The following is a 23112-nucleotide window of genomic DNA, read 5'->3' as shown; positions in this document are numbered from 1 at the left end:
GCACGAGTGGTTGTGCTCCCAGCAGTGTCCTATCTCCTCCTGTGTGCAGTAATACCACCCCTCAGCCCGGCACAAGGCAGTGAAGGGAACCAGCAGCCTCTGGTGATGAGGCTCAGCTTGTTGCCCTATGCCTGAGAGGCTGTTCTGCCCGGGGTGTGTTGATTAAGAGACTAAGGACACCTCCTCTGTCTGTCACTTACCATCCTTGTACTTTCATCCTCACCCAGGATAGAAAACAGAGTCTTGTCCAACCCATCTCTGTCTCCAGGGATAGGCAGTCGTTGGTGGGGACTGCCACTGTAGGTATTAAGTTTCTTTTTTTCTCTGCAAACTCTGCTGAGGCCAATACAGCCACTGCAGGATGTTCCAAAGCTGCTTGATAAGAGCTGAATTGGTGCCACTTGCTTATAGTCACTATTATCATGCACTCAGGGTAAAGCATCTACTTCATCACTTGAATATTTAGCTGAGAATTGTGCAAAGCTGTGTTTTCAACCTGAAGAAGACACGTGGCTAGTTAGTTATAGCTATACAACTTTTTATCTTTCCTGAATTAAATGTAATTAAAATAAGATTTCTATCAGCTGTTTGGTTTCAGCTTCCAAGAAAAATATTCTTCTCCGGGCTTGCAACAGTGCTCATTGTTTTTGCATTTCACTAATTAAGCATTTAAACACTAACAGACTTACTCTTTTCTGTACTGAAATTCTGTAAAGTTGTCATTACTGGGTATGGATCTTCTCCATAGAAGTTAGTGAAAACTGCGTGAAGCAAGTTTTCAGTTTTACCTCATTTTGCCACTTTTCCACACATCTGTAAAAATAGATAACAAAATCTTTTTTTCCTAAATAGTGATACACACATGCCAGAGTAGCACCTGTGTCTCCATATGCTTGCCTACCTTTTTGCTAAAATAGGAATGAGTTTTGGTTTTCTCATTCGATTTCTGCATGCTATGTTGTGGTTTCTCATGGGAGGTTGTCAGATTTCCTACTTTCTTGATCAGGGACTGATGGCATCAAACCAGAAATGCAGGTACCCAAATGTGCTTTCTATGTCCTCTTTTAGTATGTGGACATCCCAGGTTTTGGGAATATTCACAAGTATTGCTGTTGCTGGAAATTTGTTTCAGAGTCAGTTTACGTGTGTTGAACCTTTTAATTTTAACATCCTATTCTCATGGCAATTGTTATAAATGCATCATCAATTTAAATGATTGGTTGTTGACAGATTGTGGCCATTTATTTTTATCTATTATCGTTATACCATTCCAGTACATATCAGCAGGTTTGCAGGGCTTCTGTTTGTGAGGTGAAAGTCCTATCTCCAATTGATATCACAGATATCTTGTGATGGAAAAGATAACCTGTTCTGGGTTAGGAAATGGAAATGTGTTTCATTCAGTCTTGTCAACTGTCTCATTATTCTCCATTCATCAGAGCAGGTATTTAATTCTGAGACGTAGCTCAGCAGGTTTTCATCCTTTTCATGCCTCTTATAGAAACACTTGCCTCTGATCAAGCATGTGTGTTTTGGTTTAAATGTCAATCTGTTTCTGGAGAGTCTTGTTTTTCTCCTGTCACCATGTATCAACTAACACAACCCAGTTTTAACAAATAAATAGGGGGAAGGGCTGGGAACAGGGTCATGGGCAGCAAATGCCAGACATTATCTGTACCAGTGTGTGATTCTTCACTCCTAAGATATACTGGCTTTCATGCACTAGGCATTTTGACTCTCCAGGGTACCAGTGAGATCTCTTCCTAATGCCTGTGGCTGCAAAAGTCTCTTAACTTCTAGGCCATAGACCTTCTCTTCATCTAGTGTAAGAATGAGGAAAAGGGATTTTTCTTGAGCTTCTTTATCATTTTGTACCTGATTTCCTGGCCAGCATTTCAAAGCAGAAAACTTCTCCATCTTATGTTCATGGATTGGACCAGCACCAAGGTGTCTTACAACTGCAGAAATGTCGAGAACAGCTCAGAATGCTTCTTAACATATTATCTTAGTTGTACTTCAGATCTTTATAGAACTGAAGGAACCAGTCATGTATTTTTCAGTGGTGTTTATCATGCAAGGAAACACCATAGAGGGGGACAATTTAAGCTTCTATCTTCGTAGTGTGATTTTTTTTTTTTTTGCTTATGTTGCAGTAAATAGAAATATTGCCAGGGACGTAAATGACATGCTCGTGCATACCTGCTATTAAATGGGAAAATGTACAGAAAATTTGAATAGTATCATTGCTACGAATATAAGATGCTTACTCATTTTGTTTATTTAAATATTCAAAACCATGTGAGATCTAAAAGACAACCTTCCTAACTAGACAAGAAAGAGAAGTTAATTTGTTGTTAAGGCACTGGTCCTCAGCTGTTGCAAGTCGTCCTCGTGCATGAAAAAACCAACCAAATTCTGCCGACCTTACAAGATGAAAACTTTTCTCTATAACTCATGTCCACAAGCACTGTAGCATATACAGAACCCCCACTTCTGAGCATTTCTTCAGTAGCCCATAATTATGTAGAGCCTTTATGACAGAAGTTAATATTTATCCTAATAGATATGTATCTCGATGCATTTTATGTGATAAAATATCTACACATTTGCTGTGGCCTTAAAAATTATCTTTATGAAAAACATTTCTTTTTCTTATTTTTTGTCACCAGTGAGGTTAGACAAAAAAAAAATTGAGAATATCACTGCAGCTGTGGAAATGGTTAAATGGTTTAATAAAGCCTTCTCAGTACCATCACACAGCATGAAACTGTCCCAACATATAGCACTGCAGTATAGGGTAACAACTAGAGAATGGGTCTATACCTTTAGACTGTCAGTAAAGCACTATTCAGCCTCAACAGTAGGGGAGTCATGATGCCCTTATCTCCCTGAAAACAGCCCCTAGTCAGTAGGAGCTCTAACGCCAAACCCTGTAAGTTGCTGCTTAAAGCTATTTTTCATCCTGAAGTGATAGATAGAATCAGCTTTGAACCCTGTTTTTGCTGACCTCAGAGGAGTAAATTACCTTGCTCTTTGAGGCAGCATGACTCACCGTGTGACTGTTTGCACAGCCCTTGCAGTTTTCACCTACCTGGGAAGGAATCATTGAAATCTGACAATTATTGTGACATCTCTCATCTGACAACCAAGCACTGGTCTTCTACCAAGATGCTACAGTTTATGTACCTACTCTTTGAAATTTGTTGTTTCTTTAAGTGGCCACTGAAGACATTAACCCAGAGTTATTTTTCCAGAGACTTTTTTCTGGTAGAGAAATATTCAGAATTAGTTCATAGCATTTTGTCTGAAGTGGAGATACTTATATGCATTTTGCTGACACATATGTACTTAGAGGACTTTTTATTTTTCCAGACAGTTACAGTCAGGGATGAGGGGGTTGTCTGGAGTTTTACTAACAGAAACTGAATACAAAGCTCATGGATATAAGTGTACCAGTCATTATATATATCCCCAAACATCTTACACAAAAATCTCATCCAAAAATATTAACAGGATTTTTTAAACCTTGAAAAGCTTTAAAAAATATTAAGTAGATCAAAATTAAATGTATAATCATAGATAATATTTGAGTTTCGTATATTATTACACATTACTTTTGGATAAATTATTGTAACACAGATGTTATTTCAATGTGGAATCTCTTCTAACCTGTATAGCTAAAATACCTCAAGATGTGCTAGACCCTGCATATGTACATTACATGTCTTCTAAATTATATATTCAGTTCTAAATACCTGCAAATTTAGATAACTCACATCCAGCATTTTTTTCCTCACAAAAGTGTTTGTTAGATCAAAAATATTATTCAGTCAAAATTGGACTTAAACAGAAAGCTATGTTACCTATCAATTATCATGTATGTTTATTTTTGTAAAGCATATGACCATGTAGAACATCTTGTAAATCACCTTATACTGTGTGACACATTTGTCTTTTTTGAGTTGCCCAATGAACACTATATTTCTGTTAAAATCTTTTCTCAGTTCTTGTCTATGTGACATTGTTTTCATTTCTCATAGATCATACAAGATTATTATTCCCTATTATTCGGATGTCTCTGATGCACAAATAGTTGGTGACAATTAGGTCCAGTATTCCTGATCATGTGTCAGAACAAAATGAGTGCCAGATCCCAATCTGTTCTAGGTCAGCATAGCTTTGCCAAAGAACCCTTCAAGTGTTTTTGCTGAAGAGATATATATTTTTATTTCTACCCTACATAACATATCAAAAGTGTTTATTTCACCACAGTTATTGTTCTGTACTTCTTAGATCTGTCATCATAAATGCAATGGTTCGTAGTTACCATTTTAATGTGCTAAAAGTGCTTTTCATTTGAAGCTTGTTCTTGTCACTCTAACGTTTCCTTTTCTTAGCAGATGTTTTGTTTTTTATCCCAAACTATGACTTGTTTTTTTTAATGTTGGTATTATGGCTATGTGCAAAACAATATCGCTGGTGTTTGCTGTGCACTAAATCTAGTGTCTGTGGAAAGTGCAAGAGACACATTTGTTGCCACACAATAACTAGAAGCTTCTTTCCCAGGGACAGGCACTTTGGGCACAAAGACATAAAGTGACAGTTTCTGAGCTGGAAGGTCACAATGGAAGGATTATGGTTACCACACTATTTCACCATTATACCAAAATATAGATGCCTTTGACAAGTTTTCCATAAGGTGATAAGCAATTCAGGTCTTTCATGTTCACTAAGACCCTCAGTAGACTGAAAAGTTAAGTGAAGGGCAAGAAGAAAGTCTGCCTAGCAGTCCCCATTCAGTGGTGTTAATGTGTTGTTAAGTTGAAAGCCTTCATATCTTCAAATTCTAACTCAGCGAAAGATCTTTGTGTCTGGGGTTTTTTTGCTTGCTCATTTGTAGTAGGAGAAGAATCCCTGCCTGGATTTTGATGCATAACTTAGAGATATAATTTATTATAAGTAGCAGCAGTCCTGATTAAAATGTTGCCTTGTTTCCTTACGATCATCTTGATGCATGGAATAGGACAATTGTGATTTGACAAAACAGTAAGTCCAGTTTGAAAGTGCCAATGCTTCAAAATGCCATGTCTCTGTGATTCAAAATGCTGAGCTGGGACATACTCATTAAAATAGTTCACATTTGTTCAAAATATTTTGATAGGTAGCTTTGTGAAGGCAAACTTTTTGTCAAGTTAGATATCCTTTGGACATTATAACAAATCAGGCATTGTCTGGTCTCCAGTCACTGGCATAATGCCAAGTTCAAGGCTAGCACGAACACCCTGCTGTGTGTTCTCACCTGCTCACTGTAAACGAGCTCATATTCTGAGGCCTGATCTAGATTCAGTCTGTGTCATCAAATGATGCATCTGTGCCTCAGTGGCACCATGACCCAAATCTCCATTTTGAATTTTTCTCCTTGCTGTGGCAGCTGTGGGGCACAGGTCAGTGTTCAACAACTAGATCTCCAGCAGGGATGCAAGAGCTGACACACAAGTTTTGGAATAAAAATGTAATTGGATCCTGGCTCTGAACCATCTAACATTTAAATTGGCCTAAATCAGTCAGTCTACTTTCCAGATGCAGATTACTGCTTCCTCAATATTGCAGGGGGTATGTTTCCTTGGGGCTCTGGAAGCTTTAAGTCCTTAAATAGAAGTCAGCACTGATACTGATATGATTATAGCAGTTCATGCAAGCTGAAGGTGTGACTCCTGGGAAAGCAGATAAGTGCCCTGAATTCGCACCAGCTATGAGAATAGTGTTGGTACAGGAGTACTTTAAATATTGCAAAAACGCTCTCAGTACGTCTCGAGACCATATGTCTCAGCAAAGGCTTCATAAAACAATGTGAGTAGTGCCAGATACCCATATCTATGGGGTGTTTTTTACAGACTGTGTTAATGAAAATCTGAATATTTTAAAAATTTTGTGGGAATTTTTTTTTTTTTTAATTAGGGTTTTCTGTGATAATCTTTTTTTCTCAGTTCTCAAAGCTTATGTTGTGAAGCAGGATCACTGAACTGGCGCAGACATAAAACAGTTTCTTCTATTATGGAAGAGAGTGGTATATATGGTCCCGTGGAAATTCTTTGGAATAGCATTTTTATCTCTGAAACTATTTTTTTTTCCTCACTGAGAAACAGGATGATTTGGAAAAATATTATACAAAAGCACCATTGTATTTTTAAGTACGTGACTGAGATAAAGGGTTATTCATTAAATATTGCTGATGTCTGATTCTGAAGTCAAGCAAATAATTATTATTTAATTTTTTATTATGATTCCTCAAGAAATGTTTAATATTAATTGTTTTTCTGTTTCATTTTTATTACTAACACATCTTTTATTAATGAGAAATCTTAGGTTCATCGCTTTACTTGAAAATCTGTTTCCTTTCAAGAAGCCAGAAGTAGACAGAAAATAACAGATACCTTAGGGTGGAAGGGTGGGAGAGAAAGGATCCTATCTGAGATTCTTATCAGGAAAGATCACTTTCCAAAAAGTGAATAATCAGTATTATAGTGTGTCCCTCCCACTAAAGATGCTGTGTGCCAGGATTTAAGCTTGTTTTAAATAACTGCTGTATTTTCATGGCTGTAGAGTTTCACTTTGGTCTTGAGCTTGAGCATTTTAGGGGAAAGAGGAAATGCATTTAACTCTTCCTTCTTCTGATCACTAATTGCTTAAAAACAGTACACTGTACCTACAGCTTATCTTATAGATACTAACAGTGAGCAACTTTACTTTGTGATCAAACTGTAGCAGGGCTATATAGTCTCTTATTTATTTGACCAAGAGGAGGAAGTGCATCACAGACTCTTGTAATCCTATGGAAAATAAAGAGGGAAGAAGATGAGGTTCTATTTTATAGTGGCTCAAACAAAAAAAAAAAAAAAAAAAAAAAAAAAAGGCATCTGGTTCTCTGCCCTGGAATGTTAATAAAAGCACTGTAGTGACAATAATACAGCCTCTTCCAGGATGGAAGGAACAAAAACGTATGTTCTGCCTTCTGGCGAGAACAATGGTGAGGCATTTTATCTGTCTAATCTATCTGTATGTGCAATGCTTCTAGAAACATGGTATCTGTGTACTGAAATATGGGAAATTTAATTTAACAACTCTACAAACCAAAAATGACAAAAATAGAAAACATATTCCGGAGTATATGTGTAGATTTTAGGAAAAAGAAGAACATCAGGGATGTTCATTTTATATTCATTATCTAAATACTAAGTAGTTTTTTTTAATGTGTGTATATAATATAGACCATGCCCAAAGAAGAAATTAGCTTTTTTAAGACACTATTAAATAGATCAATTTTGATAGAAGGTTTTGGGTGTTAAAAACTATTATGGGATTTATTCCAGTAAATTAGAATTTTAAATATAAATCTTCCAAATTGTTTGGGCGACTTGATTTTATTGCTTTTATGTTATGAGACAATGGCCACAGATCACATTTTCAAATACTTTGAGAAGTACAGTCACTAAAATCCAATAATTTAACACACTATTGACAGTTGGAAATTATATTACTTTCTTAAAATGTTTTATTTTAGTGAAAAAAAATTTAGGCAAAGAGTGTTTTTCATGAATATAATTCGATTGGTTGACTCAAATTTACATTTATTCATTTTACAGTAAAATTAATTTCATAAATTATAAGAAAGTTTACTCAAAACTGCTTTTGAACTTGGAAAACTTTTGTGTAATATATATCTGCTCATAATATTATTTTCTCCCAGTGCATGCATAAACTAACTCAATTCTGCATCTATATTTGACTAGACTAACATAATATTGCATCATTTTCTTGTTTGTTGAAATAAGAGTACATTTATGAGTGGCCTCTTATAATTTTGCTTTGATTTAGTTCACTTTTTTTATCTTGCATTTTCTTCTAGAAACAACAATCAAAATCAATTTTGGCCCTCTGTACAGACACTTGATATTTTGTTAGTATATTTTCTGGTAATAACCACTTTATTATTTTCAGAATTGCATTTAACAGGCCAAGGAGATTAAGCACTATTATCAGACAAGAGCAACTAACTGTGTCTGTGAACAAATTACCTTATCTGTAATCATTCTTAAAGGGTTAGATCACATGCATAGATTTTAGTGAACATCTGGATCATTAATCAGCTTTGGTTTAAATACTTTTGTTATTTTATTTTACACCTGAAATTTCCTAGCAGAAAGGAGAAAAAGTCCTACTGACCTCCAACGTATGTCCTCACTATCAACTGAGACTCGTGATCCACTGATCTCTTCTGTAATTTCCTGGTAGTATAAATATAACACATTCCAGAATTATGATTCTGTCCATTGATTAGGAAAAGCTATCACTGTGTATGGGAAAGTTCAGGTAAAGACAGTGGCATAAAACTAAAAAAGACAAACCTTAGAACTGTCACAGCACATTCAACCCTTTTAAAGAGGAAATAGAAAAGTACTGCAGTGAAGGACTCAGATGAAGGGGTGAATGAATGTGGGAATAATCATGCTCATTTATGTGCAAATTTTGTCTTAACATTTAACCTTTTCTTCATATTAAGTGTACTATTTTTGGTTGTTCACATTGAATAGCCATGCAAGAAACAGTTAATTATTTTACTTTATTTGTATTTCTGTCATTCTAAATATAAGCTTACAGTGAGATGATACGATATATTCCTAAATGTCATAAAATCATAACCTGTCATCAACATCTCTGTGGTTTCAGACAAAAATATAGAGAGTACATATAATGAGAACAGTGGTTTTTATCACGCAGCCTTATTATACTGCTGAGTTGACTGAAACAAGTGCTTGAAACAAAAGCACATAGATTTTACTTAAAGGACAGGGACATTCTCTACTCACCATGAGACCAGTAGATATGAGTTATTTCTAGAAAAAGGAGCATTTTAGCTGAAATTAGCTGAGCACCTTTAAGAGGCATTCTAGTTTCACTGTCCCATGCACAGTATGGTGCAATGGACTACTATTAAAGGACCCTAGGAGCTGTGTTTATTGTCATTATTGCCACTGAATTGCAAAGAAGTCTGTGTCACTGCAAGAAAATGTTTCTTGCTCTCAGGAGACTTCAGATTTTCTGTGAATGGAAAAAGGCCAGTATTAGGTCAGACCTGAAATATGCTTCCTTTGGGTGGAAATTCTGTGATTTTTGATGGGAATAAGAAGGAATAACCTCTACCAGGGGCTGTAGAAGTGCAATGAGAGGAGCATTTGAAAATGCAGGATCAGTGTAGCTTCTTAGTCTATAGTTTATCACATTACTTCTGCTAGCAATGAGGTAGACTATTCATTCTCATATTTAAGAGGGTTATATTTTTCTCAGAGATTTTATTTTCCTCCTCACCAGCTCAGCTGGTCTCAGTCCACTACTAAAGCTTTTCATTAAAGATGACTTTATTAAGTAAGTGTTCGCTGTTTCCTTTGCTCCCAACTGCTCATGAGTAAGGCAGGGTCCTAAAGTCTAGATAATGTCAAATATCTTAGCCATCAGAACAATGTATGAAACAGTTCCTAAAGGCTAACTTGGTAAAACTAATTGGCTTGTAGACCAAATGCCATTCTGTGGTCAGAAAGGACAATGGTTACAAGACTACTTAGGTGTGTCCATAGACACAGTTAAAGTCAGTGACATAAATTCTCTTCCAGACATATCTTAGTGCCATTAGGCACTAGATCTTTAAAGGAAAGTGGGATTGGCTGAGCCAGGGGGGAAATATCAGATTTTTGTGTGTGTAAGTGTACACAAATACGTTTACGAACCACAAATTAGATCTATTACATAGCTATAGAAATACTACAGTGCAAAAACTTCTGCAACTTCTACTTTGATTCCATATTAATCATTATTAATCACACTAATTCATGAACTTGATTGGATTGGTCTGTCCAGGATACTGAAAAAAATTGTGCTGATGACTGCATTCAAATCATTTTTCTGTCTGCCCCTTCCCAATGAAAAGAGGAAACTTCAAAGGAATGCTTTAGCACAAGGATACTGTACAAGAGGAGTTAGGTTGTTCTTGCTAAAATGTTGTGACAGAGGAGCAGAGTTTTTAGTGTTATTGGTCTAACAAAATTCCATCCAGACCATTCAGCTAATTGAAACAAGAGTATCTGTTGAGATGGGCTGTGTCTCATGTCTGTACATATTTTTAGTGTTAGAGGAACTTTCCAATGTACATCTTTATACTTTCCTTTTTCTCTTTGACTTTGTGATGGTCTAAAGTGCAGGACAAATTCCTTTTTCCTGAAGAAATTATTTACTGTGCATTTTTACATGAAAGTAAGCATTTCTTAGAGCAGGCTTATCATAGCTCTGCATGTTGGCCTGACAGTGGGAGAACTGCTCTTTCCTTAGCAATATTAAACCTACAGCGCTGGGTTCCTTTTCCATAATTTTAGCATAACAGCAGGGTGGAGACATTAATTTGCTAGTGAAACCTCCAGAACTTTAAAAATGTCTTTCTTCTACAGTTTGTAAGTCTAAATTCAAATGTATGTTTTGGTTTAAATTCAGGAAAACAGAGCATGAAAGCAATCATTTTAATTTCTTAGCATGATAGTCTTTCTTTTAGTTGTTGTGAAGTTCTCACATGAGTTGCTGAATGGGGGCTTTGCTAGCAGACAGTGTCTCTGCTGCAGCATTTTGTTTTTACATGTAGCCATACGGTGCTCCTGCTTCAGAGTTATTCTGAGGCCAAGTATGTAGGGGGGAAAACAGCCATGCTACCATTCATTACTTTCCATTACACAACTCATTCTAATTGCTCTTCTTCCTATTAAATGGTAGAGTAAAAAAAAAATCTTGTTGTGCTGTCAGTCTGTACTTTTATGCAATATCTGATGTCATATGGCCAAATTATCTCTCATTATTAATACTGGAAAATGGTGGGTTTAAATGTCCTCCTTATTAAAGGCATTTTCAGACTTTTTAACATCTTTCTGGGAGTATGCATGATGGATGAATCTGTGTATTCCTGGGTGAGAAAATGTGTCCTAGAAACATAAACACATTTTAAATTGGAATACTATGTCATGTGACAAAAAACAGAACACTTTCTAGAGCTTCTTTTTATTTTTAAATGGATCTAACTAAACATGGTGTGGCTTCAGAGCCAGGGAATTAAAATTTGCTATTCAGTACAATATACAATGGGAGGATCTGAAAGTATCCTTGACATAAGCAGAAGTTGCAGCACAGAATCTGCTGTCTTTAAAAACAAGCCTACAGGAAGAAACCATACTCCCATGCAATTTCAGCTTGTGTGAGTAAGGTTTGGTAAATTTAATGCCACCAAAAGTGGTGATTTGGAATGGGGAAACACAGAAATAAAGGGAGCCCAAGCCCTTTGTCTTTTCGTCGAGGCAGTGACCAGCATCTTGGGAATTACCACGAGTAACAGCAAATATTCTTTCTGTATGGTCACAAATCTTTGAGCATGCTCACTATTTAACCTGTTAGGAAAATGGCAGCTTGAACTGTAGCACTGTCAGTGCACTGTCTCTTCCCTGAACCAGCAGAGCTGGCAGGGAAAGAGTAAGAGGTTCCGTTTTGTTACTTTTCTGTGTCGAGGGAGTCTTCATTAAACTGGATCCCTGGGCAGCTGCCAGCTGAACCAATGTACAGCAACAGCATAGATTTAGCACACAGATGTATAAATTTTTTCAGACTGTCCTTTTTCCCCCCAGTGAAATTCCCAGAATTATCTCAGATGTGCCGTTCTCCTTAGCCTATTCCTGATGGAAAGGTATTATTGAGTGCAGCTGATGCTGTTATAAACACAAACTTCTGCACCTACACTAGTAGTCTGATCATGTAGTATCTGAGTCAATAAAAGGTGTTCCTTGCGTTCAGTGGGTTGTGTGAAATACAGGCAACTGCTCTCCTCAATTTCTGAAGATTCCCACAAAATACATCAGTCTGAGATACATCAGTAGTTGTTGTATATGCTGGAAGTCTGAGCAAATAAATGAACATTTTGAAAAGAGTTTGAAGATACAGTTCAGTTTATTTTTAAAAGTCTTCCTGCATTTAAAGAGAGATGCCCTTCAATAGTAGATTTATTCTATGTTCTTTCCTAACGTATCTTTGAGCTTTTCCCAGCTCATAGGGAGAATACTGAGGAAAAAAATTAAAGAATTTCTATATGAGAACACAACTGTTTAATAATATGTATACCTCTCTTGGGAAGATATTACCTAATTCCTTGAAAGCATATAACTTGTGTGATGTATCTAGAAAGGAATCCAAAGCCCAGAGTCTGCCAAGACTTGCCTATACAGCTGATCAGTCAAAGCAAATCACCTTGTCAATAACTTACCTATCAAACTCCGTGTAGGTTGTCTGTACATTTATCTGGTGTTAAAATAGAAACAAGTCGGGGCTTGGCCTTTTTCGTTTGTTTGTTTTAGAATGGCTGTATTCTTTGCTGAATCTCAAAACAGTGTTTACACTTTTCCTGCAAGCTAAGCTTCTAAAGAATTACGTTTTCAAGTATTTCTTAAGTGAAAACATTCTTCATTTCTGAATGTGGTTAAGTACATTTAACAATGACCAGAAACATCTGTACATCTTCCTCCTTTTGAGCTGTGCTTCATCAAGTTTCACAGTCATATTAGGCAGAAATCTTTTGCAAGACTGAGGAAATCAACCAGAATAAATAAATTTTTATTTCTAGCTGTTTCACTAGAAGGAAGGATGAGTCTTCTCTTTTTGATAAGTAATGGATGTTTTTTATTGTATTTAACCTTTCCAGCTTCCTTTGCTTTCCCCAACAGTTAGCTTTCCTTGATGCTGTAGGCCACAGCACTAAGTATGTGGGATAGACAGTGGTGAAACTCTGTGCTTGTCTAAATGTGTCATTAGATTTTAACTTTCATTAGAGTACAGAAATTTACAACCTTCTTTTCCTACATTACGTATTTCCAAAACCATGAATTGGCTGTGATCACAAGATTCCCAGCGAGGAATGTTGGGCAGGAGAGGGGAGGGAGCATTATTGGCAGCTTGTTTTGAGACTCAAATAACTGGTCACTTCTCTCTCTCTTTGCTTATTTCTGTCAGTAGTGTGGTTGTATCCATCCAGAACTAATCTTGCAGCTACTTCATGTAGCTTTCTGTGCTTCAGCCCTTAGAAATTGCGTATCAGCCCCTGAGTGGATTAATGCAAAGAGAAGTCTTTGATTAATTCTCTGTCACCTTCCACTCTTTTCCAGGACTCAAACAGAACGAAAAGATTCCACAAAGCATCACTCAAAACCTCTGGCTGAAAGGAGAAAACACAGCATGGCTTTAAAATGCACTTAGGGCTTTTCTGCATATAAAGAAGATAACCATAAGATATAAAGAATAACAATAAGCAACTGAGCATATGTCAAGCCACATGTAGTGGAAGGAGTATTATGGCAGTTTCACATTCAAAAATCTTCTTGTGACTGAGACCTAATATATAAGGTTAAAATATCTTTGTGTGGTCAATATTTTAGGTCTGTTTTCAGAATTTGTGTAGTCTCTTACATTTGTATGTGAAATGTATTTTTTCAGAAGGGAAGAAGTAACTTTTATGGATCGTGCATTAGATCTGTGGTTAGAGATGAGACTTCGGGACTAGATCTCATGAGTTTACAAGCTTATTTCTTCTCGCTACTGATATGGATTGTGAGATTTTTTTTCCCTTGGTCTTTGACTATGAGAACCAAGTTACAAACTACTTCCTCAATCTACAAGAACCACTTACTCTACCTTCTTCCTTACTTTTTCTTCTGAACACAATATCAGGTATAGTTATTCTTACTGAAACAGGGTAGAGTGCTTCAAACTGCAGGACTGTTTTTCCTGCAAAATTCCAGCAACTTCTTCAGTGTTGCAAAAGATTTTCACCTAATGCAGTTCTGCTGAGTGAATCACAGCTCAAAGCCAGGTGGCATATGTCTTGTGACTATGCATTCTCATAAATACAGTACGGCAGAAGCCTAAATGGAAACACATCTTTTCGAAACCATCTGTTCTTACAGATATCTGCAACAATAAAGAAAATAAAGGCTCTAAATGCTGCTATGCTGTTTTAAACCTTAGAGGCATTTCCTATTGGTCTTTCTTTTTATTCTGAGATGCTCTCAATTTGTTTCACTTGGAAATAGCTTAGCTGCCATCTTTGTTGCTGTTCTGTTCATGAGCTTTAGAGAATCTGACTATAGCTGGCTTATATAAATAAATATTTATAAAATAGAATATTTACCATGGTGGAAAGTTCTGGGTTGCCCTCTGGTGAATGTAGCTTGTCTTTCTACATTTTATAGTAGCTTACAAGGTAAAGCCTTTGCTGTAATTTCTTCTTTCTTTATTTGAGGGAAGTTGCGAGTGATCTGTTGAACTACAATACTGCAGCAGCTCCCACAAAGTTGATACTCCTTAAGTGCTACATATTTATTTAATTGTATCACATCACCCTTATGATGTCTTGACTGTAAAAAATGCTCAATTGGAACAATATTCTTAAGTTTCTTACCTGGGTTGAATCTGTTGTCTTGTTGAAGTTATAGTCTTTTTCTTCTGTTGCAGCCAGTGAATGCCAAAAAAAAAGGAGTACTATGGCAGTTTCACATCCAACGAATCTTCTTGTGACTGAAATCTAATGTATAACGTTAAAATATCTTTTTGTGTTCAATATTTAAATCTGTTTTCAGAATTTCTGTAGTCTCTTACATTTGTATTTGAAGATAGAGATTCTCCTAAAGTGAAAGAGAGATTAAAATTCTCAGAAACTCAAGATATAAACCAATATATGAAACTGAAATGCAGTGACATAAGCTGTTCCATTCCCCAAGGGATAACAAAGAGCAAAAGTGACAAAGGGAGAAACAGCAAATAGAGCCACAATTTCTAGCCTAGAAGGTCAGTATTAATCCACTGGTTTATCTGAAATAGTTAAACCTACAGGCCACGTGTTTGGCAAGAAATTCTGCTTAGGCATCAGAATGGGCAGGAAGGAAAGGCACCACAGGCATCATCCCTAATTAGCCAACTGGCAGGTTTTTTTCTGCGTGTAACTACCTAACAGCATGAATTTGCAGGAAACACGTTCAGTCTCTTTTTCCATCGTGTCTCATTGTCAGCAGGGTGATAGAGAAGGGGAAGGTTGCTCTTGACCAGCCTAGAAAAGGTGTCAGCCTCTGAACCATGAAACATAATTGCCCTTTTTACTCAGGGCTGGAGGCACGGGCTGGAAGAGAGAACTTTCTGCCCGAGCGTCTTCTCCCGGCAAAGGGAGAAATGAAATGTCACACCAATTATCTGGGCAGTGGACAGTGTAAGGAAAACTGGCTGCAGCTCTGTGAAGCTGCAGCCAGAGCCCCAATTACTGAATGAGGCTGAGGAGGTTTTTTATGCTGTTGGCCCGGTACTCAGCTGTCACACTGCAAATAACAGACCCCAGCACACACACGGTCACCAGGTGTGGCTGCAGCACGATGGGGCTCTGAGCCTTCAGCAGGGATGGACTGAGGCATTCGGGCCCAAATCAGCCTTTGCTTTCAAAACCCAAAGCCATTTCGGTGGCATTCAGGAACAATCCCCTGAAGGAGGTGAAATTGCATGGCTGCAGCTGATATCTGAACAGTGATGGAGCTTGGAGTGGTGCCTGGGTGCACAAAAAGCTGTGCTCTGCTTCAGTGTTGTTTTGGTGATGGGAGAAAAAAACTAATTCAGCGCATCAAGAATGTTTAAACAAGAAAAGGATTTTGACTAATTATTTCTCAGCAAAACTTGGTCTGGCAAAAAGTACAACTGAATGTGAAATATAATGGACTATTGTTCTATCAGGAAACTAAATCTTTTGGGGAAAAAATTTCCAGTTTTTAGGTCAGACCAGGTCGTTCTCATCCAGATGCTTTATATCCAAATTATACACTTTTCTGGTGCATGAAAAAAATTTGCATTGTGATACAGTCAATTAATATTCACAGTTTTCAGCAGGTGTGCTAACTTCTCATATGACAGTGGGATGTTCTGCTAAGTGCTTTGACATGACAGCAGCCGTGATAAATGGAGCTGAGATATTAAAATCTTTTAAGCAGCAATGGTATTCCAGCTGATAAAGCACCAGTTAAAAAAAATGGATTTATTTAGAGTTTCTAGGACAGGTAAACAGCCAAAGGAGTCCAGCAAGACACATTACAGGTGATAAAATGGTTAATGGTGTGTCACAGCTTGCTATACTTCCATATATTTCTCTTCATTTCCCTCAATAATATTTAGTATATGCTCTATAAAGCATCCTTTTTTATCAAGTCCCCTTTTAAATGTATGGGCTCTTGAGGAGCAAGTAGAGTAGAGAAAGAGGGGTTTTTTTACCTTAGACAGTCTAGGTATATGAAATTAATCCAACTTAGAAATAAATCCTACCTTTTATGTAAAAAATAGTAAAATAGTGAACTTTAAAAACATTCAAGATCTACTACAATATTTCTAAGACTCGTGATATTAAATTTTACATTTTCTGCAAATCAGTCTCTAATGCTTAATGGAAAATATTTATGCATGATATTGCTGATGAACTTAAAAAACATGATACGGAAATATGGAAATAGGGGTTGTATGAATCCTTAGAAAAGTTATATCTGATCTTCTCATCAAAAAATTTTCCATCATCTATTGCTTGACAGTATTTAAATTATTTGGAATATTTGGAGGGGGCAAATTTAAAATATTATTTTAATTTAATAGTAATATTTCTCAAAATTTTAAAAATTCAACTATATCTCTTTTTTATCATTTATCAAATTGTAAAAGACTCTCATCTGCAAATAATTTTGGTGGGGGGTTGGTTGGGTTGTTTTGTTATTTGTTGTTTTGTTTTTTCTAAGAACAAAACCAACCTTCCTAACTTAATATATAATATTAAATGTTGTATATAGTGACAGAAATAAATTAAATAGCAGACTTTCGATAGACACAGGAAACAAACTTCGAATCAATACTTTATATCAGCCATCAAAATCTGAAAAAATCATCACCAAGTCTACCTATCTTTGGAAATGCACATTTACTACCATTTAATTTACAGACAAGTCCTGCTATAATAACTCTGCTTCCTAGTTGTTTCTAGTTAGGCAGGAGTCAGAGCCATTACAAGATGATGCTAATGGGAGGAAAATAAAAGAGGCTCGTTTTGAAGAGGTGCTCCTTTTTGTCACTAAAAAGGACTGTACTCCGTCCATGGGCTTTTACCTTTGAGCATCAAGGAGTAGAGCAGATAGCAGCACAGTGATTGCTGCTACTACAGAATAATGAAAAGAGTGTTTTACCCTCTGCATGACATTCCAGGTGGAAAGATTAGAAAGCTGGAATCCTCCCAGCCCTATTCCTACTACATCACAGGTGGATTGAGCAAGGGACAGATCGTCTCAGTGATTTGATACTGACCATAATTTGAAATTACCCTCACTGGTTTCATAGCTTCTAGTTGGTAAGTTAAAGATATGTGCATATTAAGTCTAGTTAGGCAAAAATAGGGCATTAAAAGAACTGGAAAGGATTTTGTGTGAAATCACAGAAGGGACTACAGTAGATGTGAAGTCTTTGATCAAAAGGTGATCTCAGTAAATCAAAAACCACATTCTACTTTGAGGAAAGGTGGAAAAGCTTTCTGTCAGATGGTGCCAGTGTTCTTAAACTTAGCAAAGAATGCTATTTGCCTGCTTTACTCAGTTCAAAGTTAAAATACTAAGCTAATGCTTCCTTTTCCTCCACCCCACTTCTTACAAAGGTGCTGTCACATAAAACAGCATGTCCTGTAGAGGTTTTCCTTTTCTTTTCTTTTTTCTTTTCTTTTCTTTTCTTTTCTTTTCTTTTCTTTTCTTTTCTTTTCTTTTCTTTTCTTTTCTTTTCTTTTCTTTTCTTTTCTTTTCTTTTCTTTTCTTTTCTTTTCTTTCCTTTTCTTTTCTTTTCTTTTCTTTTCTTTTCTTTTCTTTTCTTTTCTTTCCTTTCCTTTCCTTTCCTTTCCTTTCCTTTCCTTTCCTTTCCTTTCCTTTCCTTTCCTTTCCTTTCCTTTCTCCTTTCCTTTCTCCTTTCCTTTCTCCTTTCCTTTCTCCTTTCCTTTCTCCTTCCCTTTCCTTTCCTTTCCTTTCCTTTCCTTTCCTTTCCTTTCCTTTCCTTTCCTTTCCTTTCTCCTTTCCTTTCTCCTTTCCTTTCTCCTTTCCTTTCTCCTTCCCTTTCCTTTCCTTTCCTTTCCTTTCCTTTCCTTTCCTTTCCTTTCCTTTCCTTTCCTTTCCTTTCCTTTCCTTTCCTTTCCTTTCCTTTCCTTTCCTTTCCTTTCCTTTCCTTTCCTTTCCTTTCCTTTCCTTTCCTTTCCTTTCCTTTCCTTTCCTTTCCTTTCCTTTCCTTTCTCCTTTCCTTTCCTTTCCTTTCCTTTCCTTTCCTTTCCTTTCCTTTCCTTTCCTTTCCTTTCCTTTCCTTTCCTTTCCTTTCCTTTCCTTTCCTTTCCTTTCCTTTCCTTTCCTTTCTCCTTTCCTTTCCTTTCTCCTTTCCTTTCTCCTTTCCTTTCTCCTTTCCTTTTCTCTTCACTTTTGGGGGGAAGGAAATTCAAGATATTGTAATATATGTATCTGCTGATTTTTCAATACAGTTAATTTTTAAAATGAAGACAAATAATTTCTAGAAACAGCATCATTGCGTTTTCCAGCATGTTCCTTGCTGCTATTGCTTCCTTAATTTTGCTCTTAAAGTAACAATTTAGTAGGGATAGGATGGGTCTGTAGTGGATCATGATGGTCCAGTTGCCTGAGTCATTGCTATTTAGTCATTCTACCAAAGACATAAAAATTGGATTTCCCCTTGCTCGTTGCCTCTGCTGAAATCCCCAGGTATTGTCTGAGAAACACATTTATAGGCACAAAGCATATGGTTCACAGCCCTCAGCAGCAGGTCTGAATATCTTCTAAAATTTAGATAGTTCCCCAGTTCCATTTTAAGTTCAGTTCCTGATTATCCTCCAAGGTAAATGGACAGACAGATTTCACAACCTGGAAAATTTCCTTTTTTAGTATATGATTGCTCTCAAAAGGCAAAAAATACTTGTTTTTTCAAAGTGAATTTATGAAACCAGGTATTGTTTTACTGACTGGCAGACATTTTGAGGTAGTACATCAATTTCTGAGCTACTTTAGAAGCTTCTGTAACCATTGCTGTATTTCATTAAATATTCATTGCAGAGAGACATAAGAAGAAGTAGTTAACTGGATCCCATTCTCCCACTTATGAAGGAAAACATAAAATCTTAAAAGAATGGAAAGATCATGTGAAAGACAAAGCTCTCCAAGAATCGTGGAATGCTCCCTCTTCTTGCCTTAATAGCGCTCATGTCTGCAGCTGCAAGACTATATAAAGAAAATTATTTTCACTGCAAGTTCTTGCAATGGCATGTAAATATGGTGATTTTGTGATGCAGAATCAGTGTCCTGAATAATCAGGATAGTGCAGTCATCACTGGTGTGAGCTATAACATAAAAGATTTTAGTTCTTTTTCTGATGTTGGCATAAATACCCATCTATATTTTGTTAAGAGCATACCTGTTCTGTAAGAGTTATCTCACACCTCAGCCTGAGGAGTCAGCTGAGGAATACACATTACTGCTTCATTCTGTTTAACAAGTGATGAGTAAAAGTCCTCACAATTTCTAATTTTTAATTATTATTGCTCCAGGGAGGAGTAGGCTATAAAGACATAAATTGGAAAAAATGGTTAAAGTCTTTTGCTTTATGAAATTATTTTTCAGGGGGGTTGAGTTTTTTATTTGTTTTGTTAGTTGTTCCCCTTTAAATTGTCCTCACTGTACTCTTAAAATAGTGACTATATATATTTTTAATTTTAGTTTGGCTGTACTCTTGCAACCTGAAGCCAGTACCTCATACAGCACAGTTTTGCAAGCTGCCATTTTGCCTTAGTGTAAAAGTATGACATCATGTTTCACCAGATATGGTGCCTGCAGGCTTGTCATTTCTTGCTTTCATACTTTACCTTCCTTTTAAATCACAGCTGATTTCCAGCTCTCTAAATTCCCATTTTTTTGTCCGGCCAGAAAGCCACTTGTATTCTATTATTTACTTCCCTCCTTTTAGAGCTGTACTAGTAAACCTAAAAATTTACATGCAAGGTAATAATTTTTGCAGTGTTCATGGAGAAGTAGTACCGTAACTCAGGAATACTGTCTCATATTGTGTGCTTCCACATTATATGCTGCTCTGCTATAACAGGCACTGGAAGGAAAAATAATAGCACAAAAGGCAGCAAGCTGTGTGGAGGAAGCTGGTTTGAATCTTTTTTGTGTCTGAGCTGCAGTTCCTGGATTTCACGTGCCACTGTGAGACTGCCAATAGTTGAAAATGACTGGAGCACTGGATGGTCTAGCTATATGTAAGAAATTCCAGAGATTTCATTCAGGAATTGTGAAGTGGGTCCTCTGTATTACTTTTCTTTCCTCTTCTACTGCTGATGGCTCCGTGCCATCTGTCTTGCTGTTAGCTAAACTGCTGCCCAACACCAATATCTGTAGCATTCAACCCTTCTGGAAGACTAATTCATCTTTGTTCACCTCAGCGTCTCTTACCTGTGTGCTACAACTACAGACTTTCATAATGAGTTTAAAATCTGTGTCACAGTTCTTTCCAGTTAAAGCCAATGGCAAAATCGCCATCAGTAAAGTGCCTTGCTTTAATGTAACACTTTTCTGTAAATGTCTGTATGGAGTGTAATTACTTCGTACATGTCACATTCTGGATATGATTGCTGCTTATTGTCTTGTGCTGTGGGCACTTTTCTTTGTCATTTCCCAGCTTGCTTTAGTAACAACTAACAGGCAGTGAGATAGGACAGGAGGAATGTCATTTTAGAGGGGATAGTTCTCTACCCCTTCCTGCTTCAGCAGATCAGTCAATTGGGTTTGTCAGGACTTTTCCCAGCAGCTGGAATTAAGGAAATCTTTTGAAGGGACTGCTGCTGCGCTGCTCAAACAGCTTTTGCCATTTGAGAGGCCACAAAAGGAGTACTAACAAAAAACCATCCTCAGCTGAAGAGCAGAAAAAAGAAAAACAAAGGACAGAATATTTACAGGCTTAATAACGAATTTCCAGGGAAGACGCATGGGTGGTAATTTCAGTGTTTCTTGCTATTACCATTGGTTTTCATATTATGTTTATTTGCTTGTTGTGGGGGGTGGGGGGGAGGTGAGTATGGAAGGAAGTGCTTTGGCTTAAGCTGTTTCTTCTGTTGTCTGAAAGAGTAAAGGAAAAGGGACTCCTATCTCCAGACACAAGCAGATCAAACTCTTTGACACACCTCTACCAGATTTACCTCCACTCATTTCCTCTACTGTTACACAAGTCTGATAAAAATGGCACAGTTTGTTCACACTGAATCACAGTGAATTCCCTTTCAGGGAAAAAAAAAGCAAAAGAACATCACTTGCATCCTTCAGTGAATTAGAGCCATTGTTTTTGATTTCCTGGTGGGTAATTGAAGGCTTTTACAGCTAGAAGAAATTATTTATAGAGTCATGAAAAATGGATTAACTTTCCTGAGTGCTTCATTGATGTTTTAGATATCTACTTTATTCCAATTAAACTTATATAATCTAAAAATCAATAAACTTCTTTATTTTAGAGAATAAATTATAGAGGAAAATAATTTGTTTAGCCTCTGTGAACTGCCTTATTGCCACATATTTTATATATGCAATCTCTGCAAGGAACAAAAGAACTCAGAGTGCTGTTACACTCAGTACAGACAGAAACCTTTCTTTTCTTCCATCCATTTAATAAACTCTTCAATCACTTGCAATGGCTACTACCTAATACCTCAAAATAGACATCAAATACATGTCATAAAATCCATTTCTGTATTTTTTGTGTACTGGGCCTGCGGTCTCAAGTCTTATTAATGACAGTCTATAATTTCAAATGGCACTTTTTAAAAAAAATTCCTTTCTCCTTTAGAACTGGTGGAGAGGTCTTCCTGCCCTCAAGTGTTTCAGGAAACTTTTTAATATTGCCAGAGAGCTAATTATCAGTTAATACAATATTTCACTTTTACATGGCATCTACTATTACTATCTAGCTGCAGCTTGAAATAACATTAAGGTCTTCTAAGGAATATTTCTAAGGACAATTTCATAGAAAGTAATTTCATAGCCTAAATCTGAATAACAAATGGTTTAATAAATACTTTTAATGTATAGGTAAAAAAGTAGATTTTGAAAGGTAGACATTCTGAACGCTGTGTTTCATGCCTGCATATATTAATGTGAGATCTTCTCTGAATTTTTCTCATTGGTGGCAGAAAAAAAATGGATAATCTTTAGTCAGTTAAAATAACTCATTTTATCAAACTGGGAAATGTTTTTACCTCCCAAAAACCACCCTCCTCCTTCCCTTCCCAGCAAAATACACATAAGCAAGACTAATTCCCTGTGTTACAACATAAATACAAAATTCTTTTAAGGAGAGGCACTTTACCAGAGTCCAAGACCTTCTCCTGTTCTTGGAGGACATTGTCTACAGTTTGAACAGCACTTTGTCCTCAGATACCTCTAGGGAAGTGCAGTAATGAGATGTCTCTGAGTTCTTTAACAGAGGTAGAAGAATATGATTAAAAACATATTTGCTGCTTTTGTGCAGCGAGAAACTCTAGCATGGCTCAAACAGGACTGAGTCTGCAGTGCAACCATTTGCTGAGGTAATCTCTGGCACAGCTGATGCTAAAATGATGGTCCTGTTACACCTCAGGACCATTTCCAACAGCCAGGCATTCCTGCCTCTTTGAGCAGCCCAGAAGAGGAGCATATCTGACTCCACAGTGAAAACCGAACGTGCATAAGACATGTTTTGCATTTTGATTTGCCTTTTTTGTGTTTGTTTTTGATAAGGGTTAGTTTTGCTAGCATTTATCTCCCTATTTCCCTGGCTCTTCAGGTGTGCTAGGAAACTGCCTGGGAGCACCAAAGGAAGGGCTCAGCTGTACCACCTGAATGTCTTAGACTTTATGTTTTATATGTATATATTTCTCACATTATACTCGCATAATAAAATTGTCTTTTA

The 23112-nt window shown here is 36.7% G+C and overlaps 1 protein-coding gene across 2 annotated transcripts in view; it reads left to right on the top strand.

Annotated features, from left to right (window-relative positions):
• Positions 1-23112, top strand: part of DOK6 (docking protein 6) — a 253569-nt gene that overhangs the window by 217017 nt on the left and 13440 nt on the right. Inside the window, exon 8 of one of the 2 annotated variants that reach the window (XM_032121105.1) lies at positions 13239-14096. The exons of the other annotated variant lie outside the window; for it this stretch is intronic. Coding sequence (XP_031976996.1) covers positions 13239-13318 — 80 coding nt within the window. The 3' untranslated portion in view covers positions 13319-14096. Of the gene's footprint in view, positions 1-13238; positions 14097-23112 lie in introns of those variants that run through there. 2 annotated transcript variants of the gene reach the window in all.

Source organism: Corvus moneduloides, chromosome 1 (genome assembly GCF_009650955.1).
Source record: "Corvus moneduloides isolate bCorMon1 chromosome 1, bCorMon1.pri, whole genome shotgun sequence".
Lineage (NCBI taxonomy): Eukaryota > Metazoa > Chordata > Aves > Passeriformes > Corvidae > Corvus > Corvus moneduloides.
The sequence above is the reverse complement of the archived record's forward strand: the minus strand, read 5'-3'. Positions and strand labels throughout refer to the sequence as shown.